Source organism: Anas acuta, chromosome 3, assembly GCF_963932015.1.
Source record: "Anas acuta chromosome 3, bAnaAcu1.1, whole genome shotgun sequence".
In the NCBI taxonomy this organism is placed as follows: domain Eukaryota; kingdom Metazoa; phylum Chordata; class Aves; order Anseriformes; family Anatidae; genus Anas; species Anas acuta.
In genome coordinates this window covers 34,871,428-34,885,645 of record NC_088981.1, presented here as the reverse complement: position 1 = coordinate 34,885,645, position 14,218 = coordinate 34,871,428, and the positions used below count along the sequence as shown (strand labels likewise).

The 14,218-nt window shown below is 39.8% G+C and overlaps 1 protein-coding gene across 7 annotated transcripts in view; it reads right to left on the bottom strand.

The window, feature by feature from the left end:
- DAAM2 (dishevelled associated activator of morphogenesis 2) overlaps nucleotides 1-14,218 on the bottom strand; it is a 197,074-nt gene that overhangs the window by 79,206 nt on the left and 103,650 nt on the right. For all 7 annotated transcript variants that reach the window (XM_068676592.1, XM_068676596.1, XM_068676598.1 and 4 more), the window contains one exon: nucleotides 152-226. In XM_068676592.1, the coding sequence (XP_068532693.1) occupies nucleotides 152-226 (75 nt within the window). The remainder of the gene's footprint in view (nucleotides 1-151; nucleotides 227-14,218) is intronic.

Genomic DNA, 14,218 nt, shown 5'->3' with positions numbered 1-14,218 from the left:
CTTTCTTAAGACATATGCAATTCTTTTAAAAGTCCTGTTTCAAACAAGTCATGCACTTGGGCTAACATCCTTCTTTTGGGTTTTCTTCCTAAAGAAAAAACAGATCTCTATGATAGGAAACCTTCCCTGCTGTGCAGAAGAGGTAACTTACTGCTGCCATGGAATTGATGCGGTCAATGTAGTAGTCTGGCCAGCTGGTGGCAAGCTTATTGGGATCTTCTTGTTCCTGAAACAAAAAGTTAAATAAGGTTACACAAGAAGTCTTTGTAGGATGAAGTGCCACTGTAGAACCACCTGGGATTTTTCACTGCACTGTTCTTTACTGTAGTATCTCCTCCCCACATTCTTATATAAACACCACAAGCCTATATCCATTATTACAAACATTTCTGAAAGTGTAATACTAGCACTGTCACCTTGGTGTGTCAGACAAAAAAAGACTTCCCTTCAGCTAAGATTATTAAACAAAGAATTACAAAGTTTGTTGGAGACATGATTATCTTTGGCATCTAAGTGGCAAACCTTAACCCCTTAAACATACTGACAACATTTCCAAGTAGAAGGATAGCACATTTATAGATAACAGGTTTACATTTTGTAGCTGTATACTGACATATCTTTGAAATTATTCTGCCTCACTGCTGCTGAAATGATGGTAGGATTCACCAATACAGGCATTTAACATCTGCTATGGAGGAAAAAAAAAAAAAAAGAGTTAAGAAATCTAAAATGAAACCAAAGGGCTGCCTCATTTTGACTTGAAAAATAACAAAAGTTATTTAAAACCTCAAAACACCTGAAGGAACATCCCTTCAATTACAGTAGGAATTAAGAACAGAGTCACCTTTCTCAAACGAAGCAATAGGTTTTGCTGTTTTTCCCTTATTCCCATTCCTGACCATTGTCAGAGCAATCTGATAAACCCAAATCCATAACAAATGACACATTACAGAAATCACAGAATCATAGAATATCCTGAGTTGGAAGGAACCCACAAAGATCATAAGGTCCAACACAGGGATCCACACAATATCACCCAAAAATTAAACCCTATGTCTGAGAGCATTGTCCTGAGAGTGTTCTTGAATTCCAGCATGCTTTCTGCTGTGACCACATTCCTGGGGAGACTGTTTCAGTACCCAACCACCCTCCCAGTGAAGAACCTTTTCCTAAAATCCATCCTGACCCTCCTCTGTGACAGCTCCATGCCATTCCCTTGGGTCCTGTCGCTGTCCCCAGAGAGCAGAGCTCAGCACCTGCCCCTCCGCTCCCCTCGTGAGGGAGCTGCAGGCCACCATGAGCCCTCCCCTCAGCCTGCTCTGCTCTTGGCTGAACAAACCAAGGGACCTCAGCCACTCCTGATGTGTCTTCCCTTCTAGAACCTTCATCATCTTTGTAGCCCTCCTTTGGACGCTCCCTAATAGTTCTATGTCCTTCTTATATTGTGGCATCCAAAACTGCACACAGTACTCAAGGTGGGGCCACACCAGTGCAGAACAGAAGAGACTGTACATACATCCAGGATTACTCTGTCCCAGGTGCAGAATCCAGCTCTTGCTCTTGTTCAACTTCATGTGGTTGGTGATTGCCCAACTCTCTAATTTGCCAAGATCGCTCTGCAAGGCATTTCTGCACCTGAGGGATTCAACAGCTCCTCACAATTTAGCATCATCCACAAACTTAGTATACCTTTGAAGTCCTGCATCCCAGTCATTTATGAAAACATTAAAGAGAACAGGTCCTAAAACAGAGCCCTGCAGAACTCCACTAGTGACTGGCCACCAGCCTGATGTAACCCCATTAACTATAACCCTATAAGGCTGACCCATCAGGCAAATATTCATCCATCACATCACATCACGTTTTTGTTTAGCTGTGTGCTGGACATTTTGTCCAGAAGGATACTGTGAGACACAGTATCGAAAGTTTTACTGAAATCCAAAAAGATTACATCAATTGGCTTCCCTTGGTTAACTAGATGGGTGATCTTGTCACAAAAGGTTATTAACTTCATTAAACAGGACCCTCCCCTCATGAGCTCGTGATGGCTGTGACCAATGCCTGCATTGTCTTTTACATGTTTTTCAATAACTCCCAAAGTAATCTCCTCCATAATTTTACCAGGCACTGAATTGAAATCAACAGGCCTGTAATTACCAGGGTCTTCCTTCTTTCCCTTCTTGAAAACTGGAACAACACTTGCCAGCTTCCAGTCAACTAGGACCTCTCCAGATTCCCAAGACTGTTGAAAAATTGAGAGAGAGATCACGATAGCATCTGACAGGTCTTTCAGTACCCTGGATTAAATTCAATCAGGCCCCATATGCAACCAGCTGGAGCAGCAAATCCTGCACAAGTTTGGGATTGGTGGGAGTTTATCATTACCACAGTCATGGTCCTCCAACTCAGGGCTCTGGGGGATCCAGAGTCCATTACTGGTGTTGAAGACAGAGGTGAAGAAAGTATTAAACGTCTCTACTTTGTCTACGTCCTTATTTGTGAGGTGACCATCCTCATCAAGTAATGGACCAATGTTATCTCGAGTCCTCCTTTTACTCTTAACATATTTAAAAAAAACAAAAAACTTTACATTGTTCCCCACAATACTAGCCAGCTTCAACTCTAATGCAGTTTGGGGTGCATGAATTTTCTTCCTACAATGGATAATAGCATCTTTGTAGTACTCCCATGTTGCCTGACCACACTTCCAGTGGCCACACCATTTCTTTTTCCACATTTTCTTTTTCTAATCTCTAGAAGAAGATCCCTGCTCAGCCAAGCTGACCTTCTGCCTCACCTGGTTGATTTCCAGCATTTCGGAATTGCCTGTTGCTGTGCTCTTAAGAGGTGGTACTTAAAAAGTGACCAGCACTGATGAACCCCAATACCTTCAAAAGCAGTTTTCCAGGGGTCCTTACTAACTAGTTCCCTGAGCAGCCTGAAGTCTGCTCTCCCCATATCCAGGGTTGAAGTTTTGGTGTCAGTTTTCCTCCTGTCACCAAAGATTTTAAACTTGACTACTTCATGGTCATTGTGACCAAGACAGCCACCAATTGCCACTTCACCCATGAGACTCTGTTTACAGGTAACAAACCTAGGAGGGCACCTTTCCTAGTAAGCTCCCTTAGTACCTGTATCAAGATGTTATCATCAAGGTGTTTTAGGAATCTCCTGGACCTGCTTGTATCAGCTGTGAAGTATGCCCAGTTAACGTCTGGCAAGCTAATGTCACCCATGAGGACAAGGGCAGCTGATCTAGAGGTATCTCAGTCCCTTAAAGAGTAAGTCATTGGTGTTGTCATCCTGGCAGGGTGGCCTATAGTAGACTCCCACAACAATATCCACTTTATTTGCTTGTCCTTTAACCCTTATCCAGAGGGTCTCAACCATGTCATTGCCAGCTGCAAGCTTGTTACAGAAATACACAACTCCCTCCCAGTAGATAGTTAGAATCACTGCTCCATGTGTTATTGATACACTGCCTTTCAGTGCCTGATTTCCCTGTAGCATACATGGTGGCAGTAACACACCTGACAATTGTTTTGCAATCAGCAGACTATAACCGCCCATGCAAAACTCAAAATAGGACCTTGATGATGGAAAAATAAATCAAAGCTTGCAATTGGTAAATACACCATAATTTTTAGAAGATAATCTTATCAACCACAAAGAGAACAATTGAAATGGGGATCTAATCTAGAGGTAGTGAAGTAAAAGTCATTCTGTAGGGAACCAGGTTAAGCCACCAATAGGAAGTGCAAGGCCTGCTCATATGCCCTTCTGAAGTTTTCTCTCTGCATAGAATTATAAAAGTGCAAATAACAGCTGTAATTTTTGAAGAGTATAAGCAACAAGAAGATAGGAACAGGAATCCCAGTCATCGTCCCTGGGGGTGTTCAAGGAAAGGTTGGACCTGGTGCTTAGGGACATGGGTTAGTGGGTGACATTGGTCGTAGGGTGATGGCTGGACCAGATGATCTTGAAGGTCTTTTCCAACCTTATTGATTCTGTGATTGTTGAAATAGGGAATACGTACATTCCTTATACTCCTTGTGCCTTCATTCCAAGCTCCAATAAACAAATACAAATTAAGGACTTGCTGAATCCATCCTTTAAGTCTGAAAATAAGCTACAATACTTTTCTCCCTAGAATTTTTTAACGGGGAAAAAATATTAAATCCAGAATGCCACAACTAATTTTTCTAGATATCTAGTATAGACATGTGACCTCAAGAACATCAGGAAAGATACACGAAAATATTCAGAATCCTGGATGCTCTCCTACCAACACCCAAACCATTAGAAATTTCACAAACAGAACTACAGATGAGAATACTCTGATCCCCTAAATTTTATCTGTATATTTGGATAGATTGGCAAATGAAATAAGGTCCTTGGTGAATCCTGCTTTTGACCATTCTCCGTCCACTACAAATTGGTGTGAACTTTTAGCCCATTAGGATGGTATAATTTTTGGTTTTAGTTAGAACTAGGATAAAATTGGTTTCAGTGGAACACAGCAAGTGTAAGATTTTTTTATTATTTTTTTTTTCTTATTTGAAGCTCAGACTGAAGCTGTATATTGGTAAGGTTAAAAATTTTGATCAGATAATCCTCTTTGCAGTCCTTGCTTTCTAAAGTTGTTTTGGTCCAGAAGCAGATCCTACATAGCAAACAGAAAAGCCTATCTAACTTTAGTGACCCCCTCATACTGTCTGTTCAGACCACAATTTTACAGATGTCAGTGTGTTTTGTTTGTGATTATATATTTAAAACTGGTACTCTATTTCCATTATGAAGCACCACAAAACTACTTATACTTTCACTGGATATACAGATTTTTATCCAGTCCCCGTAAGACATCAGGTGTCACAGTGTTATTTATAAGTCACCTGGGCAGCATTTTCACAAAAGACACCAGTTCACACCTGTAGCATTAGGGCCATTGGAGAAAATTTCATTGCCCAAATTATGATGAGTGCTGCCGATGGTAAGAAATTGTTGTACCATGTCTCCTCACAGAGAAGGCAAGATAAACCAAAAATGCACAGCAATTCTTTTTTTATTATTATTATTTTATTTTATTTTTGTGTATATTTGATGTATTTTCAGGGAGGAAGAAGTAGGGAATGGGGGGGAGGTGTGCAATGACAGAGTGGTGTTTATTGCGTTTGGTATTTTTTTTGTATTCCTTAATGTCTTCAGGATTTTGATCCTCCGACAAAACCTCAGAAACTTCAGACAACTTGATGATGATGGCATAACCCTTCCTTGCTCCAGGAGATTCAGAAAAAAAGAAGGAAAAAAAAAAAAAAAAAGAGGTCCCAACATACAAAGCCACATAGGCATCAAAAGCTGGAAACAATAACCCATCTGTGTAAGGGAAAACATCAGCTGAAGGAATCTATTAAAGCAAAGCCTTCTTTTAGCTCCTTGAATAATGTAAATATTACATTAAAAAACAGACGTCAGCTTGTGGACTTTATAAGGGGCCGTATCATTCTTCACTGGAGTAACAACTATGTAACTGCTGTGAAAACAGGATCCTGATACGATACAAGCCTGTAATATAGCCAAGGTATTATACAGGCTTTTGACACTAATTTGGACAGGCTCCATCCCTTGGTGGAAAGTGGAACTTTTGACTTCATCCAAAATAGGATTTAATGGAGTAGGGCAAGGATTTGGACCATCTGAACCAATCAAAATGAAACAAAATACAACAAAGTATTGTCTGCACAGCTAAACTTATCCTGAAAATCTTTTTGAGAATCCTGGGAGTCTGGATGCATCGGGCAAGCCATTCTCTAGAGAGCAGAAACCTTTGGTGACTGCCATTTCAGCAGAACGAGCACTTGCAATACAAAGACTGCCATCATAACAGACATAATCTAGAAGTACCAAACACAAGAACTGCAGAAGCCATGTGCAAATGCCAAATATTTTGTATTAGTGGATCATGAAAACGAAAGACACTGCATATATGATGACTGCTTCTTTCAAGATGTTTTGAGTCTTTTAAGAAACAACAGAGGAAAAGTCTGGACAAAACTGTCTGCACTGATGCTCTTCTGGGGCAAGCACTGGGTTTCAGTTTCCAGTGAAGATGCATTGGTATCTCACACTGCACCAAAAGGACCCCAAACAATGTCAAGCAGTCCTCTAGAGCATTTCCTGAAAATCTGACCATGTGCAGGCATTAAGAAATATATCCATAAAATCAGAAGCAGTACAAGGCTTCCTTCCTGCAGATGGAGGAAAGGAGAGAGTGACATGACGATTAAAACTCATCCAGGAAATCATTAGCAGAGTTAGGAACCGGTACTGATCTGACATTGAATCCAGAGTTCTCCTGTTTCCACCATATAGATTGTTTTTATGCAATGTTGACAAATCCCAGCTCCATGGGACCAGTGGGTGCTTGGCATCCCTGGGTGTCCAACCATTGCATGGACTTTGCTACTACCTGTACACACAATCCTGTGGGAAATTGCCAGGGCTGAGGATTCATGAAGCTTTCCAACATACAAACTGAAATAACACTTCCTCCTGGAACTGTTGCATCAAGACATACACTACATATAACGAATGCCATGTGATAATCATGGGTTATGATTATTATAGAGATGATATCTATTCACTGGAAACATGACTTTCTCCTCAAAACCATCTGCAAGCAGCTGACCTTACCGTTTTGCACTGTTGAGAACAAAACAGGAAAAAGCCATGTATCTGGTGCTGAAAAATGGAAGTTTAAAACCTGTTGCTGGCAAGGAACCATGATATTATCACTGAGTTCCTCTCTACATCAGTGAAACCAGCATGCAAGCACAGATGAAGAATATGAAATGAGGCTACTGTAATAAAAATTCCTGTTCCAGCTTGTATACTATATTCTGTCCAGAGAGTGTATGCCTAAATTCATACTTGGGTCACAAAGAATTGAATTTGCCTGCAGAACTCACATTAAGGTTAATGCAGTTCTTCCTCTCAGCAGCCTGCATGCACCATTCTAGCACCTCATAGAACTGAGAAACAGGTTATGTGGTGTAAAGAGTAGAGTAGAGTAGAGTAGAGTAGAGTAGAGTAGAGTAGAGTAGAGTAGAGTAGAGTAGAGTAGAGTAGAGTAGAGTAGTTGGAAAGGACCTATAAAGACCATGGGGTCAGCATCATCACATACAGTTCAGAAGATATAAATCATATAAATCAATATAAGAAACTATAATATTTTAAGAAAAAAAGAAAAAATGAAATATGTTATTTGTTTGTCATAATGAGTATGTCCCTTTAGCTTTTTTCTTTTTCTTTTTTTTTTTTTTTTTACATAATTCTTATTAAAAGGCAATGGAAATTAGGATCTTGATTATGAATAAGTGGGGATTTTGCAGTGATTTTTTTTTTTAACTCCAGTTCATTGAAACTTCTAATGTTCTAACGTGACTTACATCAACTGATGTGAAAGCTTTGCCGTAGAAAAATTCTCTGCTTCTGGATGAAGCCCTCCCACACTCTCTAGAACAACAGCTTAGCTGGTAAAATGTTTATTTGAGATGTGCAGGATTCAGACTCATGTTCATGTTCTGCGTCTTTCAAAGTGAAGTACATGAACCTTGCTCTCCACATGAATATTCTGGCCACTATAAACTAGGTTGGGTATTTGATTGTTTTGGGGGTGGAGAATGGCTATCACTTGTGTTTCATTTCCCAAAAGTGCTACTCTGCTCCCTTCAGATACTTTTTAAAATGACTCAACTTATTGCAACATCTGCTATTAATGCTGAATACAATACAATCCTGTAACACCTTGCACTCTACACTGTCAAAGGTCTTTAAAGAAATTCATGCATTAGGTTTTTCAGTCTCCCTTTCAGTGAGATCAGCAGAAAGAGGGAAAATGGGATGCAGACAACTACAGAGTTCACAGTCACACAGGAAATCTGTAGCACAGCCAAGAATCAATCGACACTGAAGTTGTACATCCTGCACTCTCATCCAAATCACCATTCTCCCTTTTTTCCATGACTGACTTACTGCCTTTTCTTGCAGTTCACTTTAAGGAGAAGTACAGCTTTCAAAGAAACATTTACCTGTTCATTAACACACTGTTCATCCATTAACATCTGTCTCAGTTCAGAGCAGCCAAAGTTGCATAAATAAAAAGCACTTTCATTAAAAGACAAAAAATGTGTTTGATCTGCTGTGGGACGAAATACTAATTCAGAAGTGGAGCTAAAATATATCCAAGCTTTTCAGACAGTTTACGCGTCCAAAAAGCCAGCCATGTCCCAGGAGATGCTAATTTTGAAACAGGGCAGACCATAGGACCGAGCCATTCAGTAGACAGATGTGGTCACTGCTCCATTTCTCAGACGCCATGACTAGCGTTTACACAAATATTCTCAGGGTTTGGGGGAAGGAGGGAGCTATACCCAAGTACTTTAAGTACAATTTATCCAGAGTGAGAAAAACAAACATTACTTCTCTCCCTGGAATTAAGTTATTGATGTGCAGATAATAATCCTTCTGCCACAAAAGCAGTCTACTGTATAACTTATTAAAATGGAATACTCATTAATTACCAGCTGGAGCAAGTAACTGAGTTCTAATGGCCTCTTATAAAGGTCAGGTATAGCCATACATGCTTCCAGTTCACTGGATTATGACACAGGAATATTCTACCTAACAGAGCATAAACAGAGCGTAGGATTTTTTATTATTTTTTTTTTTCTCTCTCTTTTTTTTTTCCTTTTTTTTTTTTTTTTTTTCCTTTATTTAGCCTGATCTTTGCCCTGCTGCCAGCAACTTGACTGGCCTGACAATGACCTCTGGTGCTGGTTACTAACTAGTCTTTCAAGGGAAGAATCAAAGTCTTCATATTATTATTCATATTAGAAAATGCCTTATACTGCCAAACCAATTGTGGAACTCACTGCCACAAAATATAATAGAATCTAAAAGCACAGAAGAGAAAAAGGGATACAGTTTTTGAAGAATGAAGATTCCTTCTTATAAATCTTTTCATAATACTGAAAGAAGTTTCAATGCTGCTCAAGTTCACCAGTCTTTAAAAATTAAAATGGACTATCAATCATTTGTGAAAGATGGTTTGCCCTACCACAGGCTGAACATTTCCCAATAAAGTTACAACCATGCTTTTTTTGAACTGCTTATACCATCCATCACCATTTTTGCTTCCCAAACACTCACAGACACAGCAGAAGTTCTACACTGTACACACATAATGTGCCACTTCCAACTTCATCTAAACTCAGAACCACTTCAAAATAATTTATTCTAATTAGTAGCAGCCTAATAAAGACCATGTTTTTATTTTTTATATTCAAGAAAACATTCCAGATCCTGTTCATAGACACACACGCAGATACATAGTTTCTTACTGAAAATGGACTGGATTGCCCTAACCGGCAGGGGGAAATGTTGCCAGTGCACTTTAACGAGCTGAAGATAAGGGCTATTTTTTTTTTTCTGAAACTGAGAGAGATCAGAAATCTCAACCACTGATTTCAGTAAACTGTATAATTGGAGTATTTAAAACAAAATTAAGTTTTACAATAACCATGCCTGGCACAAGACATCTGTAGATTACTGGACAGAAACCCATTTTAAGGAACTTTAAATGATAGCAAGAATGCACAGTACATTTTAAGTTTTAAGAATGTCCTTATGTTTAATTCTCTTTCCTCTTCTATTTGTATTTTTTTTTTTTATCATCCTCATCAATGCAGATATGTAAAATTGCTGCCAGGGCTGACTACATCAACTCCCCCTTGTTATTTATAGATCACTCAAGTGTGCTTGTCCCTGGGCAAACACATTTAACACTACTGTAGGATGTGGATCCCCCATTAACAGGCACTGATTTATGCATATAGTGCAGTGACCAAGAGGAGAGGTTCTGCCTCTCTTAATTTTCTACTGAAATTACAGCTGATGCCACACTGAATTATGCAACTCCTTACACCCTCAGGATAAAGCTTACTTGCCAAATTGAAGCCTACCGGTATTACACATTGCTCCCCTGTGAAAGTTTCACCTTTCTCATGGACACTGTTCTCCCATTGAACATATTCTCCTGGCTATTTTGCTGCTGACAATCATTCTTTCCTATTAACTGAACTGCGTGTTCACGTTTAAAACCTCTTATTGCTCTACTTTCCACCAGCCCCAATCAATATTTTGCAGTTGGTAGGTGGATAGCTTAAATAATGAGCTGCCAAATTAAGCAATTCATGACTTCTCTGCAAATTCAATGAAGGAGCTCTTAGGAGACAACTTTCCCTTGCATCATTTCATCTTCTTTTGGATGTGAAGAGAAATGCCCACTGTGAAGCACCCCACTATTTAGAAGTCAATTCAGGTTCATTCTACACAGATGGTCTTCAAGAGAAGGCAAAACACATCTCTCATGACACAACCTGTTCTTCAGTGTGACCTGGGACTGAGATTGTCCTCCTGGAGTACAGCTCTGTCCCTGCAAACCTGTGGTGAGCTTGAGGTCAGGGTCGAGATCCTGTGGTGATTCCTGTGGCAGGTGAAGCCAACAACCTGCCTCTATCCCAACAGCTTCCAAGAAGCAGCATCACTGGGACATACTCTACAGTTTCACTAACATTCAAGCTCTAATTTGTCCCTACTACTCTTTCAACTCTGCGCTACATAAAAATATTGTGAATAAATTTCCATTCTAGCATTGACCATCTCACTGTACAATCTTACAGCCTCCTTGAATTCCTACTGTGAACACAGAAAGGGACTTTCTTACTCCACAGCTGGCTTGCTGCTTTTAGCTTACCTTGCTCCCTTTCCAAGAGCACTGCTTCAACTATACCCTGCTGGTACTTATTTCATTTGGACTGAGAGAAAAAACTCCCTTTTTCATTCTCCTTCCTCACTTCCTTTCCTCCTCCTCCTCCCGCCATTCTTTTGCCAACAGTGAAAAGCCACAGAGCAAGCCCAGCCTGCGTAACTGAACCTCCCACCTGCCACATGCCTGCATTCAAAGTTTATCTTTTTGTCCTGCTCTGTTTATCTCCAGCAAGCAACCACTTACAATCTTCTCTAAATAAAATGAAAAGTCACCTACCATTCATAGCAGTCACCCTATTCGTTGCTTGATGAAGGCAATGAAAGGTCACTAGCCCTGTTCAAAGGCACAAGGAACAACCTAGAACACAACTACCCAGAGTTGGCACAGCTACCTAGGACAAATCTCTCTGGGAGCACACAGAATTAGCTAATGACAAACTCTAAAAGGTTTTTCTTCATTGTCTTAACAGTGTGGAAAATGTGGACAACATGTCCATTATGCTTCCAGTGGCACCACGTCATGCTTTAGTTCACTTCTGCTTCTACAGAGACGGATGACAAAGTTGGATGGTGAGAGTAGACACGTATTTTCAGTTTGTTTCCCTCCTTTAAACTCAGTCAGTATTTGAAAAACCAGGAGAGTTAAGAGCTGTTGGACAGGTGAACAAATGGAATAAACAGAGACTGGGGGGGCAATGTTTTTTTAAATTGCTAATCAAATATTTGAGTTTATCATTTAGGTGCTGGGTCTCTCCCCTTTCCATAAACTTGGATAAAACTATATCTTGTCTCCCAACCTTCATTTCTCTCACTTATTTTATCTGTAAAACCTTTGGGATCCCAGATGCGTTTCAACAGGTGACCGAATATGAGGCAAGATTATGTGACTTTCACCTTGATTCGGGTGCATAGCTGAAACTACCATATCTGACTGTAATGAAAACATGGTTGTCAGTGGATCCTGGCAACAACTCTTCATTGTTCCTATTTATAAACTTGTCACTGAAACAATAGGAAGTTCAGCAACTCTTCATGTTCAGTATTCACTGGCTTTTGAAGGGCTGGTGAGCATTCAGTGAAATGCAGAATGCAGAGAAAAACGAGCTCTGGTCTGTGCCAAATCTACTTCTCACATACCAGAGACACATACTCGTTATTTACGTATTCTCTGCTCTTGCTTATCCACCTGAGACTAGTCAGAACAGTGAGAACTACATTGCACAGAGTATGTATTATTACTGCTGCATACCATCAGCAGGATCAACTCATACTTGGATTGTGGAGACCCAGAACTTTCAAAAGAGGACATACAAGGACAGAACAGAATACAGGGACAGCACCTAAATCACACAATCAGCATTTACATGTACTTCCCACGCAGCAAAATCGGATTGCTCACCATTATTTTTCTTTTTTAAGTACAGCAAATTACACCATCTTAGAGGGATTACAGCTGGGTAAATGTTTTGGATTTTTTTTTTTCCATGATAGGGTCAAATCTGCTCCCACTGAGCTCTCCCAATTTCCCACAGAATGCAAGCCTAATGCAAAACACAACATTAGGCACTATGATGACAATTTTCCAGCTATCACTGTATAAACTTGAAACTATTTTTGGCCAGATTTTTGAGTTCTAATTTCAATGGAAGAACTAGTAGCACACCTGAAAAATGCAGAATCTGGAAGATGGGCACTCAAATTCTACATGTTGTGAGTATCTATAGCAAATCCACAGCAAGTTTATGGAGTTTATGTCTTCAGCAGTCTGAACCAAAGACCCGTAAAGGCATTTTCTAAGAAATGACTAACTTTTCTTATTGGAGAGAGAGACAGAGAGAGGAAGAAACTAAAAATATTCCATGCTGTTCCCATGGGGGGGTGGGGAAGAGAAGACTTTTTGATTATACGTAAATAAATATATAATTTCAAGGCCCTGACCCAAAATAACCTCTCATACTAGAATAAATAAATGAGTCTGTAACTGTTAGCATTGCAGCATGGAAAACATGAACCAAGTAAAAATTGTTTGGAAAAATCTCCTCTTATGTCTGCTACAATGTGCTTTTTCAGGTATCACAATTCTATACTGCACTAATAGTGTATCAGCTGAACTGTGTAAGCATTTTTTCCTCGACACCAAATTCATCCTTTAAACTGCTACAGAAGTAAATCTGGGCTAAAAACTTTTTTTTAAGAGAAGTACCTCTCCTCATTACATCTACTATATTGTTTCTCAAAGTAACCTCTTGGGAGTACTTCTAAAAGGGAAAATATCAATGTGAAAAAAAGAAATAAAAATATAATTTTTTTAAAAAAAACAAACACAACACAATGGCCAAATGTTCTTCTCAGGTATGATGATCCGCACAGGGAGCAATGGGGTCAACATCAACACATTGATGTGAGATGAGAAAAAAGCCTAAGTTCATTGTGTGGAAGTATATGAAAATGAAATTGCGTCTTAAAGGAATTTCAAGTTTTATTCTGGCAGATGAAACACCTACTCTGCATAAAACGATGTAGAAGGAAATACATACTATTCTAAGGTTTATTTTACATTCTTCTAACAATGTTGCCCAAATCTGGGAGCTACTATTTCAGCCTACAATACACACTGGAAAATGCCATCAATCAAACAGCTTCTTCAGACTGAAAAGATCTAAGTACAGTGCTAATCAGGAAATATGTGTAACTGCTGCATGAGTGACACTCAGTGCATTTTGTTGGTTCCCATCTTGTTTGGTGTTTGTCTTAGTTTCTGAATTTTCTGCTCTAAAGCCTACATGCATTTTTTACAGAGTAATTTCTGAAGCCTTGTGCACGTCTTCACTACCTATACTAAGGATACAGAAATCACCCGATGTCAGTATCAAGCTAACAAATCATCCCAAACATCTGAGCATGAAGTCATTCTGTTAACAGAAAAAGGAACAGATGCTGGTGGGAAAAAAGCAAGTTAACTCCACAACTGCTGGCATTTTCCAGACATCCAGCTGAAAGAATGCCGCGGTTTGCAAAGGGCAACATCCTCCCACCGCGACTTACCAGCATTACGAGATTTCCACTGAGCCATAGGCTAACAGAAAGCAAGGCTATTTTCAGAGAATTCATTTGAGAAGTTCCACATTTCAGACTGTTTCACCAGCTGTCTCCTGAGTTAAGGAAGTCAGACAGTCACTCAGACCAAAGCAACCATGGATCCCAGGCACTGGGAGGGGACCAAATAACTTCTACTAAAGCTTGTTTCAAGGAGTTCATCTCATAGCAGTAACACCGGAAACAGTGGATTGCACAGAGCCTTACTGTTGCCCCTTGCTTTATAGGGCCATACAGCTGCTTTCCTAGTTTGGCTTATGGTCAGTTCACAGAATCACAGAACAAGTTAGGGTGG